Genomic DNA, 17,033 nt, shown 5'->3' with positions numbered 1-17,033 from the left:
CACACAAGGTATGCCCAGCCAACAACCCCAGGTATCGAAGGCTGCAGAATCCCGAGTCTGTCTAAGAGTTTCCCTTTGTGAACTGATGAGTTACTGCATTCCTTTCTTTTGGCCCTCGCTGACATTGTCGATAGAAGACTGCAGCCCAGTTGGTTAGTTAGGTCACCTTGGCTGCAGTTGAAATGGGGTATAGGTCGAGGCGCCAGGTCACTGGAATTTGACATGATCTACCCCCAAATCAACAGGCAGAGATATCCTTGTCTCTTCATATAGCCACATACATATTCGACGACGAAATACATTCTTATTTTATGATAACACAGATACCTAACCTCACAGCTTGATTCAATACATTGTACCTTTCCGGTCCAGTATTGAGATAATGGATTCCTTTGTTGACTTGGTGGGAAGTCAACAGTTCAGTGTTCTTAGATAACCCTTGGAGACCCCTGCATCATGCAGTCGCGCTTCACCTTATTGTGTGGCTTGGAGAAAAACGGGAGCCATCAAATGCCTGGAGCTTAGCAGCTAAGCTGAGGAACCTCCGTTGATTCAAGGAGGATGGCGCCTGAGATAAGCCACGCCGCCGCCTGAGGCCCCTCGGCTGATAGTGACCTGGGCGGGCTGGGGCCATGAATCAATAATTGCCAAATTTCGGAAAGCCGTTGAGAAGTCGTCCCGCCTCTTCATCTTCACCCTGGAGGAACGTTCTGAAAAATGCGGAAAGGCTCTCCAGCTGTATGCCAGTCCTCAGTCTTGACCCAGTAAGGTGAATCTCCCGTCATTACCTACAAGCGGGGATATAAGTCGTTGTATATCGTGGCTATGCAAGGTGATGACCAAAACCAATCCCGTTGAACTGAGATGGGCGGAGAGATAAATCATGACTGAATTCGATAGGGTAAAGATTATATGCTAATGTAATTTAATTAGATTATTATTAAGTTAATATATATATATATTTATTATTCTCAAGAGGTCGTAATACCCAAGCTAATTATAGATCTGGTCTTAAATATTGAGGCATGGAGGTAGCTAATATTGACTGGCCTAGCCTATAAGTATGGAAACTTACCTCTTTCTTAAATAGTCTTAGAACTTACACGCGTAGTTGTGGGAAGGGTCTGTGGCTGCGGCGGAGAGGAGAGGTAGCAGATGGGTTATGATGAATAGGCAACTGTAGTACCCCACGGCGGAAGCCTTTTCAATACCTTCGCTTGTTTCTCGCAGCATGTCAGTCGTGATATGAACGCGTACGAGTAAATTCCGCGATTTAACGCACCTTGGCGTGGCCCCATGGGAAGGTAAGCAGTTGACAGAAGGAGATGGTCGATGTTCTCTTCATGGGCCTTGATTTCGTTGCAGAGACGGCTCGTTTCGCCTAGGAGAGATAATTGTCCTTCGAGCCAAATAACTTCTGCTTGAGGATTAGACTAACGAAGCTGCTCGATAAACGACTTTTGCGTAGCCCCATTGCGACCGAGGACGTAGACTTTGATGGGAAAGCCTAGAGAAACGAGCTGAATGAGAGTGATTTTGCCGATCCTTGCTGTTCCGCCATAGATGTCGTGATAGCAGCGAGAGTACCGATGGTCTATCTTATAAGAACACTCATCAGCGTGATTGACTGGGTTGCTCGTCCACTGAGCATGAGCCGTCGCCAAGTCTCTGATTTCTTGTCCTCAAACCAGAGCCACGTTAAGAAGACGACAGCTTCTATCAAGACGACAAAGAATGTGGTGATGGCTAGCCAAACACCAAAGCCTATTATCATTGGGCTGTCGCTTGGGCTACTGGTTTCATTTTGACTGATGGTAGAACCTTCTGATTGATGGCTCCGAAGGCTTTGCATTTCCACATTCACGTCGTCTTGGCTTTGGTCGAGGCTGTCATAGTCAGACCGACACAGATGGTCTCTGAAGGAAGATTGACGACTCATGATGAAGTAGCTTAACAAGAAGTGGATTACTGCACTGTAATTCTAATGAGGGGGATAAAATATTCAGGAAATGGAATTTCAATACATGAGAACTATATTAAAGACCAACCCTTGAGAAACCCGAGTCGAGGGGCTTAGCTGTACCACTGTTACATAATTACATGTATACGGGAACACATGTTGCGAATGCATTGGTTACGAGGCGATGTGAGTTACTCAAAGTCAGCAATCTTTTAAATTGGTCGTCGTACAAGGCGTATTACAGCCCGTAATCATATACGCAGTCTCTGAACTGAAATCCGCGAATACGCCTCGGGTCATTATCAACCGAAAGTGAGTCACACCATGATTTTCTGATTCATTGACCAAGTTTACCCCGAATGATCGGAGGTATTTTGCTTGAAGTGCAGCCTATTTGGGTCTAGTCTCATGATTCCTGCTGCGGGTGAGATCGCGAGAGCCTATTCGGGACTAGCTTCCTTAGCCGTTACAACCTCATCAAGTATAAAATGCTGATGTTTTATCCTCGAGTTCTGCTATTCTACCAAGGAATAATCTGTCAAGTATTCCATCAGTTCCCTATCCTTCTCAGTATTAAGAGTAATTCCCAAAACTCATCACGATGGAGTTCGCCATGCCCCTCGAGGAGCGTCTGTCGCTCCGTCAAGAACTCATAGACTCGGACGACAAGTTCATCCTTGACCTTCCAAAAGTTGAACTCCACGTCCATATCGAAGGGACTTTAACTCCCGAGCTTCGCTGGAAACTTGCCAGGCGCAACAATCAGACCCTTAAGCTCGAGCGCACTGGCACTGTATACACCAATCTTGAGCAGCTCAGAGCCTCGTACTATATCATGGAGGCCCGTCCAGGTCATCAGATCGATAACGCGGAAGAGAGCTTCACCTTCTTTGAGGCTTACTATGGAGGGTTTGAAGTTCTTGTTACTGAAGAGGACTTTTATGACCTTGCGATGAATTATTTTGAGCATGTTGCTGGTATGAATGTGAGGTACTGTGAGCCGTTCTTTGATCCGCAGGGTCATACTCGCCGTGGAGTTGCGTTTAAGACTGTGATGGATGGCTTCCGTCGGGCGCAGGAAGAGGCCGAACAGCGATTGAACGTAAGTCAGCACGATCTTGGATATGATTATTGCTAACAAATCACAGGTCAAGTCGAAGTGGATCATGTGCTTCCTGCGCGACATGTCACCAGAATCAGCCATGGAGACCTACGATGCTGTTCTGCCCTACCGCGATATGGTCGTCGGAATCGGTCTTGATTCGGATGAGAACGATCGCCCTCCTCTGATGTTCGAAGAAGTATACAAGAAAGCCAGAAATGACGGCTTCCGCATTACTGCGCACTGCGATGTTGGGAACAAAGACGCGCATAAACATATCCGTCAAGTCGTCCATGACCTTGGTGAAACTGGCGCAGATCGTCTCGACCACGGCATCAACGCCGCACAGGATCCGGAAATCATGCGTCGCATCAAGGAAAGGGGCATTGGGATGACGCTCACGCCTTGGGGATATCTTCGCCACGAGCCTGTTGATGAGATCTTCCCCAGAATTCGTATCTTGTTCGACGCTGGTATTCCGATTGCTATCGGAAGTGATGATCCAGCTTATATGGAAGATACGTGGATCTTGCATGATTGGCTTCTGGTCAAGAAGATGTGCGAGTTTAGTAATGATGATATGGCGGCCTTGGCGAAGAGTGCTATTGATATGTGCTGGGCTTCGGATGAGGTGAAGGAGGAGATGAGAAGGGAGCTTAAGGAAGTTGTGGCGAAGCACTCAATATGAGTATCTTCTTTGTCAAGCGAGGTACGATGCAACTTGATGAAACTCGGTGGTACTGTAAGCAGAATAATTGCCAGTGAATTGAACACTTTCGTCGCTTTGCTCTCCGCTGTTGTCATCATTTCATCTGATTGAATTCCCGAGATGGGGATTGCGCATCACCAAGGGGGACCAATACAGAGCCAAAGCAGTACGATGGCGAGTCAGAACAGAATCAGTAAATGAAAATATAGTTAGACTGATGAATGGTCTTGTAATACAAGAATACTCACTAGTTTCGAGTCAAACCTTGACAGAACTGTACAGGTGATTGATCTTCTAACGCAATTCTTTTACACAGAGAAGAATATAAAATTGGCAACAGATCCAGGTCCTATAGGAATGAACCGCTTTGGCGGAGAAGTTTCTCTACCTGGCTTCAATACTACCATTGCACCTAACATACCGAGAAGTATATTATACCAATAACTGATTGTGTATAGACGTTGCGTGGTTCCGCCAATTAAAGGTGTCCTGGTCCCGCAGTGTTCGTGAAACACGCAAAGTCAGTCTTGTTTATGCTTTCCAGTAATTTTACATGTACCAGTTTTCTCGGGCGCATCAAAGCATGTCAACCAATTATACTTCTTCTATTTGGTTTGCTTTTGGTACTTCGATATCTGCACAAAGCAGCCTTTTCTAAACAGCATAAGATGTTTCAAGTACGAATAAGTAATCTCTGAACCTTGCCAAATTCTCATCACAAATTTGTCTTTATATCCGCTTGATCCTCTTCCTCAACTCAGATACCACTTACCACTCTCCTCATCTTCCACTCAGACTTCTTCACACTCTCCCATAATCCAACTTCACATCAAAATGTGCTGTGGCGGCGATCCCACGGCCCCGAGGCCCACCACCCGTACACGCTCGCTTACGCCTAGTATCAGCTCATACACGCCAGATCAGAAGCTACGACAAGACAACGTTATCCGCAACATGGGTTGGGACAAGAAGGGCTTCTCGGAAAAGAGACAGAGATCTATGGCGCAAATCTTCCTCAATGAGATCCAAAAGGCCAAGGATCGCGGCGAGTGGTAGACCAACATTACGTACAAGACAGTTGTTGTTTATTTGGAGATTCTAACAAGCTTAGGCAATCGCAGCCCGGTACTCCATCCTTGTGTCTGAGCTGGCTACTATCTTTGGAGAAATGGATGACTTCGTCTGGCTTGAAGATAGTCTTTTTATGATGAGGGCTTATGTGAGTTTTGTCTCACAAACTGTGCTCTCGAGAAGACAACTGTACTGAACACGTTCATCCTGATCACTTCAAATTCAGCATTAGAGGCCTCTGTCTCTGATGCGATATCTATATCGTAGTCGCTTCCTAGAATTTGGGTGGTTTATACTTCGAGAGCCCAGATCCGCCTTGACATCAGGGTTACCTCGTTCAACAAAGCACCTGGGACTTCGGTGGAATATTAAGATTTTGGTTCATGGAGAAATCGTAAGACGATGGTTTAGAAAGTCATAAGAAAACTTAAGAATAAATGCAAGACAATTATTTATAATATACTTTCCCTCCTTGGTGAGTGTGCTGCTCGAAGTATGTTTTTCAAGGTACCTAAGCTCTTCGAGAGGTGATGTTCATTGGGCGCTTTACCCCGGTTTCATTTTCGGCCAATGTTTGAGACAATTGACTTGAGCTTTTATCTTGCTCTTGACCATGACTGATCCAGTTCTTACAATAGTTGCTGAACTGGCGGTGATTGGTCTGATCAAATTCACATGCAACATAAAACCAGGTGACGTTGAGTGCAACCCTCACAAGCGATGCTCAATCATGCCATCCACGTCCAGCCACATTTCCCTACGCATCTGCGACATATTATACAATTCGTGTTGCAGAGTACTGTATAACTTAGTATGACTACTTACACATTTTATGGTTCATGACAAAGATCAATGAATACCGCGCGCGCGGGATCAAGATTATGCTTATTCATACTCGGGTCTAACCAGAATAAGCAAATGGTACCCCTGCTTATGGCTCGACGATTACCTGAGCATCGCTGACCAATATCATCATATGCAATGAAACACCAAGAAATGCACTTACTAAAAGTCGAGATGCAGTATTGGTAATGTGTGAGGGTATAGATAAATAGCACCTTTTCTCGCTTGACCATCAATATCGTCACTCAATTTCCAAACATCACATAGTTCAGTATCACACTAACAGCTCATCAACAACATGTCTTCTCCCATCGTCCTCATCTTCGGCGCCGGTGCCAAGGTCGGCAAAAGTGTCGCCCAAGCCTTTAGCGCAAAAGGCTACAGACTCGCTCTGGCTTCCCGATCGCAAGACCCAGCAACCTCAACCGACAAGGAGCTACATATCCCTACAGATCTTAGCGATACAGACTCTGTCATCCAGGCCTTTACCAAGGTCAGGAGCGAGTTCGGTCATCCCCACGTCGTCATTTACAACGGTCAGTAAACCCGACTCGTTACTAAAACTTTATCTAATTGATTAATAGCTTATCATGGCGGCCCCAACGACCCCAACGACATTTTCGAAGTTCCCTTGGACAGCTTCAAGACAAGTGGAACAGTCAACATTTTTAGCGCTTACGCCGCAGCTCAAGAAGCTGTAAAAGGTTGGAAAGGCTTTCCCGCCAACAGCAGCCCGACGTACATCTACACTGGAAACATTGAGAATGAGATGCGCATTCCATCAATCATGTCGCTAGGTGTTGGAAAGGCTGCAGCTGCTTGGTTCATTGAGGTCGCTGCTACTTCATACAAGGACAAAGGCTTCAGGTGAGTTGATCTATGAGACTCCTACGAGAAAGAATGCTAATAGAAAATAGGTTCTACTATGCTGATGAGAGAAAGGAGGATGGCACGCCTATGTATAGTGGAGCAACTGCGGAAGGTCATGCTCAGTTCTATGTTGAGCTCGCTGAGGGTAAGGAGCAGCAGGTTTGGCAGCAGACATTTGTCTCTGGGCAAGGCTACAAGAAGTTCTAATTGGCCATGTATCGCAAGAAGAGAACTTGGCCTATAGTTTCAGTTAAACACTCCTACTGCTCACATTTCAATTGCTCACACGTTCAATTAATAAAAAGGCTCATAGTTTCTCGTTCAACGAAGTGTATTTATAGTAAAGAGATATATACGTTGAAAGTACAGAACTGGTAGCTTTCCCAACCTCAACAAGAGGTGCTTCAAGCACCTTATTAACCCCTTATCCAACATCCATCTATCCTCCACAGTATTACCGCCTCACTGTAAACATCGAGGCCTCAATCGTAAAGCGCTTAGCAAGACTTGACGGAAGAGTACTTGCAGGCCTTGCTGGGGCCAGAGCCGAGCTTCTTGGGCTCCTTGCCGGGAACGGTACCCTCGTACTCAACGCAGATCTCCTTGACGGAAGAAGCGCAAGTTCCAGTGATGGTGGAGACGTCACCCTTATTGGAGTTGATGCCAGTGAGGACCTTTCCGTTGAAGGCCTTGACGTTCTTGACGACAACGTTGCGGGTACCCATCTTCTTGCAGTTACCGCAAGATCGGTAGAGCTTACCGAAGTCGACAACGGTGAAGCCATCAATGGTGACCGTTCCGAGACCGTTGTGCTGGATAACCTTGTCATCAGCACCGGTGGCACCACCACCCTTGATGAGAGCGTTGCCATCGCCCTTGAGGGAGAGAGCATCCTCGCAGACCTTCTTCCACCAGACGTTCTCAATGGTGCAAGAGCCCTCGCAGTGAACACCCTCGATCTGATCAGCGCCAATGATGACGTTCTTGAGGGTAGCGCCGTTCTTGAGGAGGAAGACGGCATCAGCGTCACCGCCCTCGGCCTGGCCAGTGCACTTGACGCCGCGGCCGTAGGTCTTCATGCCGCCGTCAAAGACACCGGAGATGGTCTGGACCTTCTTGTAGGTGACAGAGCCCTTGGAGGCAGGGATGGGGAAGGAGGCGCGTCGCTCGAGGGCGCCCATGGTGTTGGGGGTGATGTTGCCCTGGGGGGAGGCCATGGTGGCGGAGGCGAAGAGGCCGGCGAAGACGATGGAGAACTTCATTTTGATGGATTGGTTTGTTGTTGGTTGAAAAGAGGGTTTGGTATATCTTGTGAGATTGTAAAAGAGAGGATAACCACCAGGGTCAAAGAGTGTAGAAAGTTAGATTGTAAAGAGAGACTATTGAACTGCAGAACAGAAACGATAAACTTGAAGGGAGAATCTGAAGTCTTTATAGCAGAATATCATGAGCATTCCTCTCGTGATGGCCCTTGTAAGGACTTCATGTTTCAGATCTCATCCAAGGGTGTCGTTGGGAGAGGAAGCGCTCTGATTGGAGGAATATTATTCGCACAATGAGAGCAAGTCACCCATCGACCTAATCTAGAACGTGTCACCATGCACTCCGCCTACCTGTTTCTCGGATGGAGCCGCAGGGAGAGAAAAACATACTAGCCAGGATCATATATAGTAAATCCCCAGTTCTTTGTATCAGTCGACGCGTATTCGGTGCGAGGGACGATGGTTCTTTTGCATCGCGCAGAGACCTCCATAGGAGAACCAACCCACTAACTACCAGCATACTAAATCGAGACATCACGATAAGAAAAAACTTAATCGCAGTAAACCCAAACAGTGACATCGTCCGATGAACAGGGCTGAAAAGGAACAGAAGCTAACCCCAGTTCTCATTCTCCGGAAATTAGAGTGGAATCATGACAGGTGGATATTCTTTTTTTTCGGACGTGGTTAGCCCGAGAGTGGTCAAGATACGATGCACCAATTTTACGCTGCCCCTGTAACTCAAGTTTAGATTCACCCTTTTTTTAATGCTTAAAAACAAGCTTCATTGGCAGTGACAGACAATTGTGGCTCTTGTTTATGGAGCGGGCTAGCTTTTTAGGTAGATACACCATAACTGAAACGCAGACATCGTATTCAGCTTGCAGTCTGTGCACTTTCACGGCGCGTTACAAATTAAGGGGTCTGCCAGAAGAAGACACACGGTGAACTTGCTCCAGAGGCTTGAATAGGGAAACCTGAAGCACTCGGGTTGATTGTTCATCCCGACTTCCGATATCCCTGGGTATAATAGACAGTTGTTTGGTAATGACTCCATATTTCACTGTGGGTTTTGTGGTGAGAGCCCGTTTTTCGGCCCTTCAATTTACGATGGCATGTCACTGTTTTATCTCCACACAATGGGACGAAATTCCAAGCTTTTCCATTGCCGACGGGATTAAGAAAAGTGGTGCTGCGTGGGTCGATTGGCACTGGTTGGTAAGATCTGAGCTTTTCGCAGTCTGGTCGAGGATGGCCGTTACCCTAGAGCAAGCCACGATTGAAGAAGAGACAGAATTCTAACTCTCCCCTGTAAAAATTCTTTCTTGGCACGCACTGTTAGTGCCGTGTTAGGAGCGGGATTTTCTGCAGGCCACGCGACCACACAAAACTGCGGGGATGCTATCGGCTCCCTAACAGCAGTTTTCAGAGAAGGAATTTTGGAGAGTTCGCCTTCTCTGACAACACCTTTGTCGGATCTAATGGCGGCACCTCAGAACCAGAACGCCTTAGATATCGGAGGACGATGCCCATGGCATCGGTAGCGACATCCTCCCGATCAACGACGCCGATTGCGATGGGTTTTTCTCCTTTGAAGGCAAGCCGCACCGTCGGCCTCTGATTCCTTCCCGAGGTTTTTCCCTGCCGCCGCGACAGTCGACTACGAGCTACAACTTGGTTACTGGAGATTGTGGACTGCGTCGGCAGATGTAGTGATGCGCGAGAGAATTCTGGTCGGTGGAAAAAGTTCGACAATAGATTGCCCCCGAACCCGCTGACGGGTGACGGGCTTGAGAAATACAGCACCTTTTGTGCCATTGGTATGCTGGATGGTGAAGGAAGCGGGGTTTCCCTGTACCTAGCTAGCTCAGCACGTCTTTTGCTCCAGTAGGAGATCTGGCTTCGTTACAGCCACCCAGACGAAAAATATACAAACAAACAAACAAACAAACAAAAACAAACAAAGAGACAGAATTCTATATGCTGCGCCTAAGAAATCTTATAAAAAATAACAAACATAGAAACTTAATGTAATTCTTTGGTTAGTGTGTGTTTTTTTATAGATTGTTTAGTGTTGAGAGAAAGTCAAGTTATTAAGGTCTTTTCTAAATGTTGCTTCCCCAGGCTATGAAACAAAAATATGGCACTTCTCTTGAGCATTTCACTTCACACCTTAGATCACAACTGCTCCAGTACCAGTCCTCACTGGGATTGGCTACATTAATCGAAACCGATAACAATACCCATACTGCTGAGCTGCTGACGCAGGCGAAATACAAGTAGACAAGCTTTACGGCACAGCGACTGAGAGCAGTGATCAAAACCCCAGGACGGAGGGTATCCATTGCTGTGCCTCACCTATTCGACCTCTCATCTAATCAATCTGCGCCACTCGTCGAAATTGGAGGCCTGTTCCTGTCTTGTCGGCGCGACGTGGTGGGCCCATACAATAAAGAATAATGGGCAAATTAGCCCAAGCTTGAAACACGCCATAACTTCAGCCCTTGTTCACGCTGACTGGGAGCAGATAAAATCGGGCTAGCCATCCGCATCCGTACGGAACTTACCGCCCTATCTACTCGGACGTGTTATTCAATCGATCGATGGTTACGGGTGTAACCTTGCCCTGAGACATGGATCTGCAGGGGAGTTGGGTGTTTGCCTCGCTGTTCTCGGCGTAGATCGAGGCGAGGACGGAGGAGTAGTGGAGGTTAGGCGAAGTTGCTGATGTTTGAATGCCTCACTTGGTTGCCATTCTCAAGATCGATATGACGAGCTTTACAAATGCGTAACAAGCTATTGAAGTTGGAGAAAAGAGCTATCCTGTCTCATCGCCTGGTTTACTTTCCTTCTGGTCGTCCGGGCTGCTGAGAGTTCGATCCGAAGCTGTGATGTAACGTGTTTGTCGTATTGCGGGATGTCCGCAAAGGAGGGTGGCAGAGCCCCCAAAGACAGCATATGGATCCAGGGGACCATACATCCTTATTCGTGGACTATGGGACTACCGTACTGTCAGACAGACTAAACATTACAGATTCGTCACGCGAGAAAAAGATTCTCAAAGACACGGTCGGTCGGACTTGATCAATAATCACCACCTCGGCAGTCGGGGGATTTCTAGGCTGACAACTAATCTCTCCCAAGAGTCTCCCGATAAGCCGGAGGAAGTATACCCTCCAAAGCAGCCTTGATCTGCAAAGCCAACGTCCGCGAGTGCCACCGATGTTGCTGCGTATAACCCCCCATGACCCAATAATTCTCCAGTCTCAGGTGCCTCTTCCACATTCCTCGTATTTCGCCCTCAGAGTCAACGCCCCATGTTGCGTCGAGACGATCTACAATCTCCCGAGGTCCTAGAATCCTTTCATTGCTGACAGTGTGCTTTTCGCCTCCCAAGATCTCCGCGGCTACCGAGCGAACGTCACGATCTGCGAAACCGGTACACCAAATCACGGCATCCGCGGCGGCCGAGCTGCCATCTGAGAATCGAAGGCCACTTTGAGTAAATGCAATTGGCTCGACTCCTGCTTTGACGCTGGCTTTGCCTCGGGCTATAATGTCAGTTGTGCCGACGTCGACGTAGTGCCCACCTGCTTTCTCGATCAGATTAGAGAAGAGTGCTTGGTTAGGGTCTGCACTGTCGAGTACAGGAAATCCGGCTTCTTTGACAGTAGTATATCGATCAGGTTCTTTGGAAGCAAGAACTCTGAAGAGATTTCGCGCAAGTTGACCTTCTACCGCGGATGGAAGCATGAGAAACATTCTGTCGCCACGCGCGACGTCAAAGTTGTACGCGCCGAGACTGACGTCGTTACAGATATACTCGAATGGGCAGATGTATGTTGGCGATCGCACGACCATTGTCGGCTCTAGACCAGCTGTGTAGCAGTCGGCGAGGATATCGAAAGCCGTGTTTGCTGAACCTATGATGAGAACCGACTGGGCATATTAGAACGTGTGACTATTAAGAGCATGGTTCACGTACTTTGACGCCTTGCCCGACCAATATTCTTCCATTTTTGTAACCCGACGAGTGGATGTTGATCCCTTTGTAGATCTCCGCATTTGCAATAGTAGGAACATAAGGCTTCTGCGAGGAAACGCCCGTTGCTTGAACAAGTTGCTTAGCAGTCACTGTAACCGCTCCAGCAGGAGTTTGTAGTTCAATCGTCCATTTCGCACTTGACTTATGGTAAACTGTTGACTGAACCGTTGCCGAAGTAATGACGTTGAGGTTGAATGACGTGACATATTGTGCGAGGTGATTCGCCAGTTCATCCTTGCCCAGACGGTGAAGGCCCCGGAGTTCTTCTGGGTAGCCTGCGATAAACACGCGTTAGTTGGATCCCCGTCTCTAGAGAGTCTCGGTTTAGCTCACCCATGTAAGGCATGTCGCAGAAAGAAGTTGGCACATGAAACTTCATGCAATCGTAGCGCTTGGCCCAGTTATCGCCGATACGGGCATTCCGTTCAGCCATGATACTCTCGACTCCAAAGGTCTTGAGCCGAGCGGCGAGCGCTGCAGCACTAGAAGTTGGTAAGCCAATGAGGAAGAAAGCAATCAGACGATGGACTAACGCGTTGCCGCCTCCAATGATGAAAACTTCGGTATCAATCTCTGTCATGCCACTCAAGTTGCGACCAGGTAAGTGAAGAAGAGATTCATTCTCTGGATGAACATCAAGGTTTTCAAGCTTCGTGCTCAGGATCCAGATCTTCCACTCCAGGCTGCCCTCGCTGCTCTCAACTGGGAGGAGCAAGATCCTTGCACTGGATGAAGCTGCGGGCGATGCCGTTTTAAACGACAACGCAACGTCAATGAATTGCTAAAGTATTAGGAAGCCGATATTAGTTTGTTCGACTTGTTGATGATTGGAAGCGAACTTACCAGTACGGGTGTCGCAGCGACAAAAACTGCACTCTCCATATTCCATCTTATAGAGGGACCTCTCGCTCTATTAGTTTCCAACAAATTGGCACTTATCACTGAAGGAGTATAGAACGTTCGTAAATGATAGGTAAATGCCAATGCATCTTTCCAGTAGGCTTGATCAGCAAAGAAGCAGTCTTGAAGAGCTTGGATATCGCTTTCTCTCAAGGCATCGTGGAATGTCTTGACAACGGCCGTGGCTTGGCCTGATGGATCGACGTCTTCAAATGATATCTTTTCGACAATCTTTAGTGGAAGAACAGGGATAGGCCGTTCATCGAAGAGCTGAAGCAGGCTTGCGGCCGGGGGATAGGTATCAGAAATCCCATTGCCTTCCACGTTAGTGTTGGAGGGAGAGCAACTCTATTTGGGTGACATACTTACTAGCTTCCATGTTGAGATAATACTATGGATTGCAGTTTGGTAAGTTGCGAAATACGAATATGAAATGCGGGGATGAGTGATCTATCAATAATGATAAACAGGCCAAGCCGAGAGTATAAAAGTGGACGATTATACGATATAGCCAGAGACGATGTAACAATAAGTAGCCTTTTATGCAGTGGTATCCATTCCAATGCATATTTGCTCTCGGTTCTCACCAACCATCGTCTCTATCACATTCCTGCAGCAAATCGGTGACGCGTCTGCTTCTCCGGCGCCCGAACCCCGGAACCATCACCAGAAGCTGTCGAATCGCGATAGGGTTGCAGATGTCCATGCTGTAGGCTACCAACGGCTGGCGTAACATTGGCGTAAATGCCACCAACAATAGTCCCGCGGGCTGTCAATTAACTATTTTGAGGCCGGTTCTAGAACTGCTATTCTCGCAACTGGCAGAGAGATCGGCGTGAGCCTTCGAGGTTGGTTGGTAGGACAATTGAGCGACCGAACATTGCTGAAGTACAAACCTCCCAAATTGCTAAGGTTTACCTTCAGAAGGGCTGAGGAATATGTGCGCTGGATGGATGGGTTTGAAGGGTAACAAATGTCATATTTGATTGGGGTGAGTTGATGCGCTGTAGCATTTAGTCACTTTGTCAACCGGACAACGATCAGTTGATAGACAGCCGTGGTATCACCAAAATAAAGCTTACGAACAGTTAAATTGACATCGTTTTCCAACTTGAATGGCAGCCCTGTTTAATTGTGCCAGTTATATGTCTCATGTCTTTGTAGCTGCGAGAGCAACCACACTTTCGCACCAGATCTCTGGGCTGTACTGGCTGCCCGACTCTGAGTCTAACTTATTGCATAACGCCTTATTTACACAACGAGAACAATCTTGTGCCGTCACATCTTGCGTTGATACCGCTCCTATTTGCCATGGCCCGCAGAATCGCGAACGATATGGCTTGCAAAAAGAGTTTCCATTGGAGAAAGTGATGAGCATATTGAAACGCGACATACCCTGCATGATCGCCCGGCGAGGCATATTGCAGCACCGGCTGTTGGTGCATATATATGCATGTTCGGCTATTTTATCAGAGAGTCTGATCATACGAGCCCACGAACTTATTGAGTACTGCATATACAGCTTGCAGTTTGATGTGCGCCGGTCTGTAACGGTTAGAGATATTGCCTGGCCTCTTTATGTGAGTTCTACGGGCGTCGGCTCATTATCGACCATACAATTTGACATCGATGACTGTTGTAGAGCAGAGAGCAGCTCTTATTCTGCTACGTAATCTCACATCAAAACTACCTTCTGGTATGACGAATCTCCCCGTTTTGGGTAGTGGAGATAAGGGAATGCCCGTTCATCTCTGGCGCTTCGCAATGATAATGGTCTTCTTGTAATATTTAGGATTTAACACGTGCTTTAGAAATTACGGTGCTGCCCTCATAACTCATCTAACTTGACTCTTCAACAGGCTTTCGCCTCTGGAGGGAGTTGATGATAGCTACAAGAATACGAGAATAATCTATCTATCGTGTCAGGATTGACATGGGAATTCTAAGACCTCTGTGATTTCCTTTTGCAGTAACTATATGTGAAATCTAATTGAACCGATACTAATATGCTTGCAGCCAACTAGGGACATCCGGATCTGTATCGGGCATCCCATATGAGCTCTCATCAATCAGCTCTGATATCTTGGCTTCCAACTCCTTATGCCTTTCTTCCATATCCTCTCCCTCACGAGCCAAAGCAACAAAGTCCATGATACTCTCGCAATCCTCCCAGATCCTTGCCCTGTTTCTTATACCCGGCAACGGGCTCGTCACGGGGCTGAATAGGAGCCATACTCGCCTCCAATTCATATCGCGCCGCTCGCCTTTCCCATGTATCCAAGATTCCACGTTTCTACGAAAGCTGTGCCAATCCTTCAGTAAGGCCTTCAGCTTTTCATGATAAGGTGCAATGATCTCCTCTCGGCGCTGACGGTTAGCATCCTTGGTCACATTGCGAGCTTGTTCCATCTCAGGGTCCTCAAAGAGAATTAGTGCCCATCGATCCTCCTCCTCCTCTTCAGTTTCTAGTCCGACAGGGAGTGTTGGAGGTGGAGCACCAAGAGGACAGAGAGGATCCCATGTTGGTAGACAGTCACGAGACGCGGGATATTCGTTATTCTCAAGAACCTCCCACAGCCAAGGCATGTCTCTCAGTACAATTTCTCTGAATATTGGCTGCGCAAGCTTGAATATCACCCTGCAAGTCTTGGCCGTGCTGTCGACGTCGGTAATGTCAAGAAACGACAGAGTATGTTGAATGATCTCAGCAGGCAGGGCCAAGAACCCTGTCGTCTGTTGGGTATATCCCTCAATGCATAAATCTTTTATGCATGACTCCAAAACTCGAGATATGCCTGGGATCTCAGCAGGATTTGCAACAATCCACTCGTCGCCTGGGGTATGGAGCCAGGGATAATCCCAGTCTTGGCGGGCTCGTTGCAACTCTGGCAAATGTAACTGTGTGCGCCTCGGTTCCGGAATACAATCTCCAAGGCCATACGAGGCCGGCATATTTCGCATCTCGCGCCAGTGCCAAAGTCCATTCAGTTCAACATAGCCAAGACGCCGCAAGGATAACTTTGCGTATATATCCAAGCAGTAAGAATGCGCTGGGAGTGGGATCAGTGAATCTTCAAGCTCCTTGCATGTACTGTTAGCAAAGGCCAAAGAGTGAGAAACATAGCTTGGGGCATAGACTCACAATACAGCCCTCGCCAATAAACTCCCAGCTCGTGGTTACTTCTTTCAAGCCATGTCTTGACGGGTAAAACGAGTGCCATCCTCTGAAATGGCGGCTTTCGATCATGTTTGAACCATTGGACTCCCCCGATACATAGAACAGATTGCTACTGCTCCCTTCGAGAATCTGGTCACTTGCATCAGGTCTCCAACTTGACGCCTTGGGCACGAGAAAGCGAATATTCCGACAGTTCTTCATTTGTGCAACGCTGAGGACATGGCCGCTGATGCCTTGGAGGCTTTGGCAAGTGGGTGAGGCGATGTGCTCCGGGAGAACGTTCGAATGATTAATCGTTTGTAAGGGCCATGATTGTGGATATTTCCGATTGCCAGAGTAATATGCGCGGCCGTTATGCCATGTGCCGTGTGGTAGACGATCAAGATACGGGGAAGTATAGAAATCCGTAAGAGGATACCGGCCGGGTGCATCATTTGAGTAATGGCTATCCTCTTTGCCAGAGAAAGATGAGGCTTCAGGCTCTATACCGTCATTCTCAGTCTCCCATCCTGAGTCGCACTCCAGTGGTTCTTCATCGCTGGAACTCTGTGCATCTGGCTTCCAGTCTGGGTCATCTTCGTCGTCCAGGTCCGGCCAAGGATCAACTTCTGGAGGTCTAGCTGGACCCCGATCCTCAGTTGTGCATTGCCGGCAATCTTTGTCCTTGAATTCCTCTGGGTACGGCCATTTACAGAAGCCAACATAATCGGCACCCTCAAAATTCCACGCTGCGCTAGGCGGCTCATCTGGTGTGCGGATGCGGGCGGTAGCCATGTCGACGCCGCAGATTTGACAGCTGAAGGAGTACATAATATAGTCGGATATTGAACGCGAACTGATCAAAGGCAAAATCAGGAGGTGTCGGCTCTGTTAGGCGGTAGATAGTGATGTTGAGATGTGATGCTGTAAAATTTATGGGTTTCAGGCAAGCGGGCTCGGTGGGTTATTGACCTGACTGTATGGGTCTAATCTTAAACAAGTTAACTGGTTTGTTGATAATCCCTGTCCCTATTACAACAAGTTAACCTGTACTCAGTTCTCCGGTACGAAGAGTAAGAGTGTGAGACATGTTGGCCGAATAGTATTATATAAT

General features: G+C 47.5%; 7 protein-coding genes across 7 annotated transcripts; 3 read left to right on the top strand and 4 right to left on the bottom strand.

Annotated features, from left to right (window-relative positions):
* Positions 1 to 1,092: 1,092 nt before the first annotated feature.
* On the bottom strand, positions 1,093 to 1,939 carry FOXG_20360 (uncharacterized protein; the record flags this gene model as incomplete). Its single annotated transcript, XM_018400641.1, has 4 exons — positions 1,093 to 1,223; positions 1,283 to 1,381; positions 1,439 to 1,594; positions 1,645 to 1,939. 4 exons carry the CDS (start codon positions 1,937 to 1,939, stop codon positions 1,093 to 1,095), a joined length of 681 nt encoding a protein of 226 aa, XP_018248610.1.
* A 548-nt stretch (positions 1,940 to 2,487) lies between these two features.
* On the top strand, positions 2,488 to 4,022 carry FOXG_10730 (adenosine deaminase). Its single transcript, XM_018390206.1, has 2 exons — positions 2,488 to 3,062; positions 3,109 to 4,022. Exons 1-2 carry the CDS (start codon positions 2,562 to 2,564, stop codon positions 3,748 to 3,750), a joined length of 1,143 nt encoding a protein of 380 aa, XP_018248609.1. The 5' UTR covers positions 2,488 to 2,561; the 3' UTR covers positions 3,751 to 4,022.
* A 583-nt stretch (positions 4,023 to 4,605) lies between these two features.
* Positions 4,606 to 4,979, top strand: FOXG_20359 (uncharacterized protein; the record flags this gene model as incomplete). Its single annotated transcript, XM_018400640.1, has 2 exons — positions 4,606 to 4,823; positions 4,883 to 4,979. 2 exons carry the CDS (start codon positions 4,606 to 4,608, stop codon positions 4,977 to 4,979), a joined length of 315 nt encoding a protein of 104 aa, XP_018248608.1.
* Positions 4,980 to 5,616: 637 nt separating this feature from the next.
* FOXG_10729 (uncharacterized protein) lies at positions 5,617 to 6,877 on the top strand. The gene is made up of 3 exons (XM_018390205.1): positions 5,617 to 6,221; positions 6,270 to 6,552; positions 6,603 to 6,877. The coding sequence occupies exons 1-3, from the start codon at positions 5,984 to 5,986 to the stop codon at positions 6,760 to 6,762; spliced, it is 681 nt and encodes a 226-aa protein (XP_018248607.1). The 5' UTR covers positions 5,617 to 5,983; the 3' UTR covers positions 6,763 to 6,877.
* FOXG_10728 (pectate lyase E) lies at positions 6,861 to 8,017 on the bottom strand. Its single transcript, XM_018390204.1, has one exon. It carries the CDS (start codon positions 7,815 to 7,817, stop codon positions 7,053 to 7,055), a length of 765 nt encoding a protein of 254 aa, XP_018248606.1. The 5' UTR covers positions 7,818 to 8,017; the 3' UTR covers positions 6,861 to 7,052.
* Positions 8,018 to 10,859: 2,842 nt separating this feature from the next.
* FOXG_10727 (uncharacterized protein) lies at positions 10,860 to 13,141 on the bottom strand (the record flags this gene model as incomplete). Its single annotated transcript, XM_018390203.1, has 5 exons — positions 10,860 to 11,756; positions 11,803 to 12,137; positions 12,196 to 12,643; positions 12,706 to 13,079; positions 13,132 to 13,141. 5 exons carry the CDS (start codon positions 13,139 to 13,141, stop codon positions 10,947 to 10,949), a joined length of 1,977 nt encoding a protein of 658 aa, XP_018248605.1. The 3' UTR covers positions 10,860 to 10,946.
* Positions 13,142 to 14,763: 1,622 nt separating this feature from the next.
* FOXG_10726 (uncharacterized protein) lies at positions 14,764 to 16,714 on the bottom strand (the record flags this gene model as incomplete). The annotated part of the gene is made up of 2 exons (XM_018390202.1): positions 14,764 to 15,843; positions 15,905 to 16,714. The coding sequence occupies 2 exons, from the start codon at positions 16,712 to 16,714 to the stop codon at positions 14,764 to 14,766; spliced, it is 1,890 nt and encodes a 629-aa protein (XP_018248604.1).
* Between the last annotated feature and the right edge of the window lie 319 nt (positions 16,715 to 17,033).

This window comes from Fusarium oxysporum, chromosome 7 (assembly GCF_000149955.1).
Source record: "Fusarium oxysporum f. sp. lycopersici 4287 chromosome 7, whole genome shotgun sequence".
Lineage (NCBI taxonomy): Eukaryota > Fungi > Ascomycota > Sordariomycetes > Hypocreales > Nectriaceae > Fusarium > Fusarium oxysporum.
Note: the sequence above shows the minus strand (reverse complement) of the source record. Positions and strands in the feature narration are given on the sequence as shown.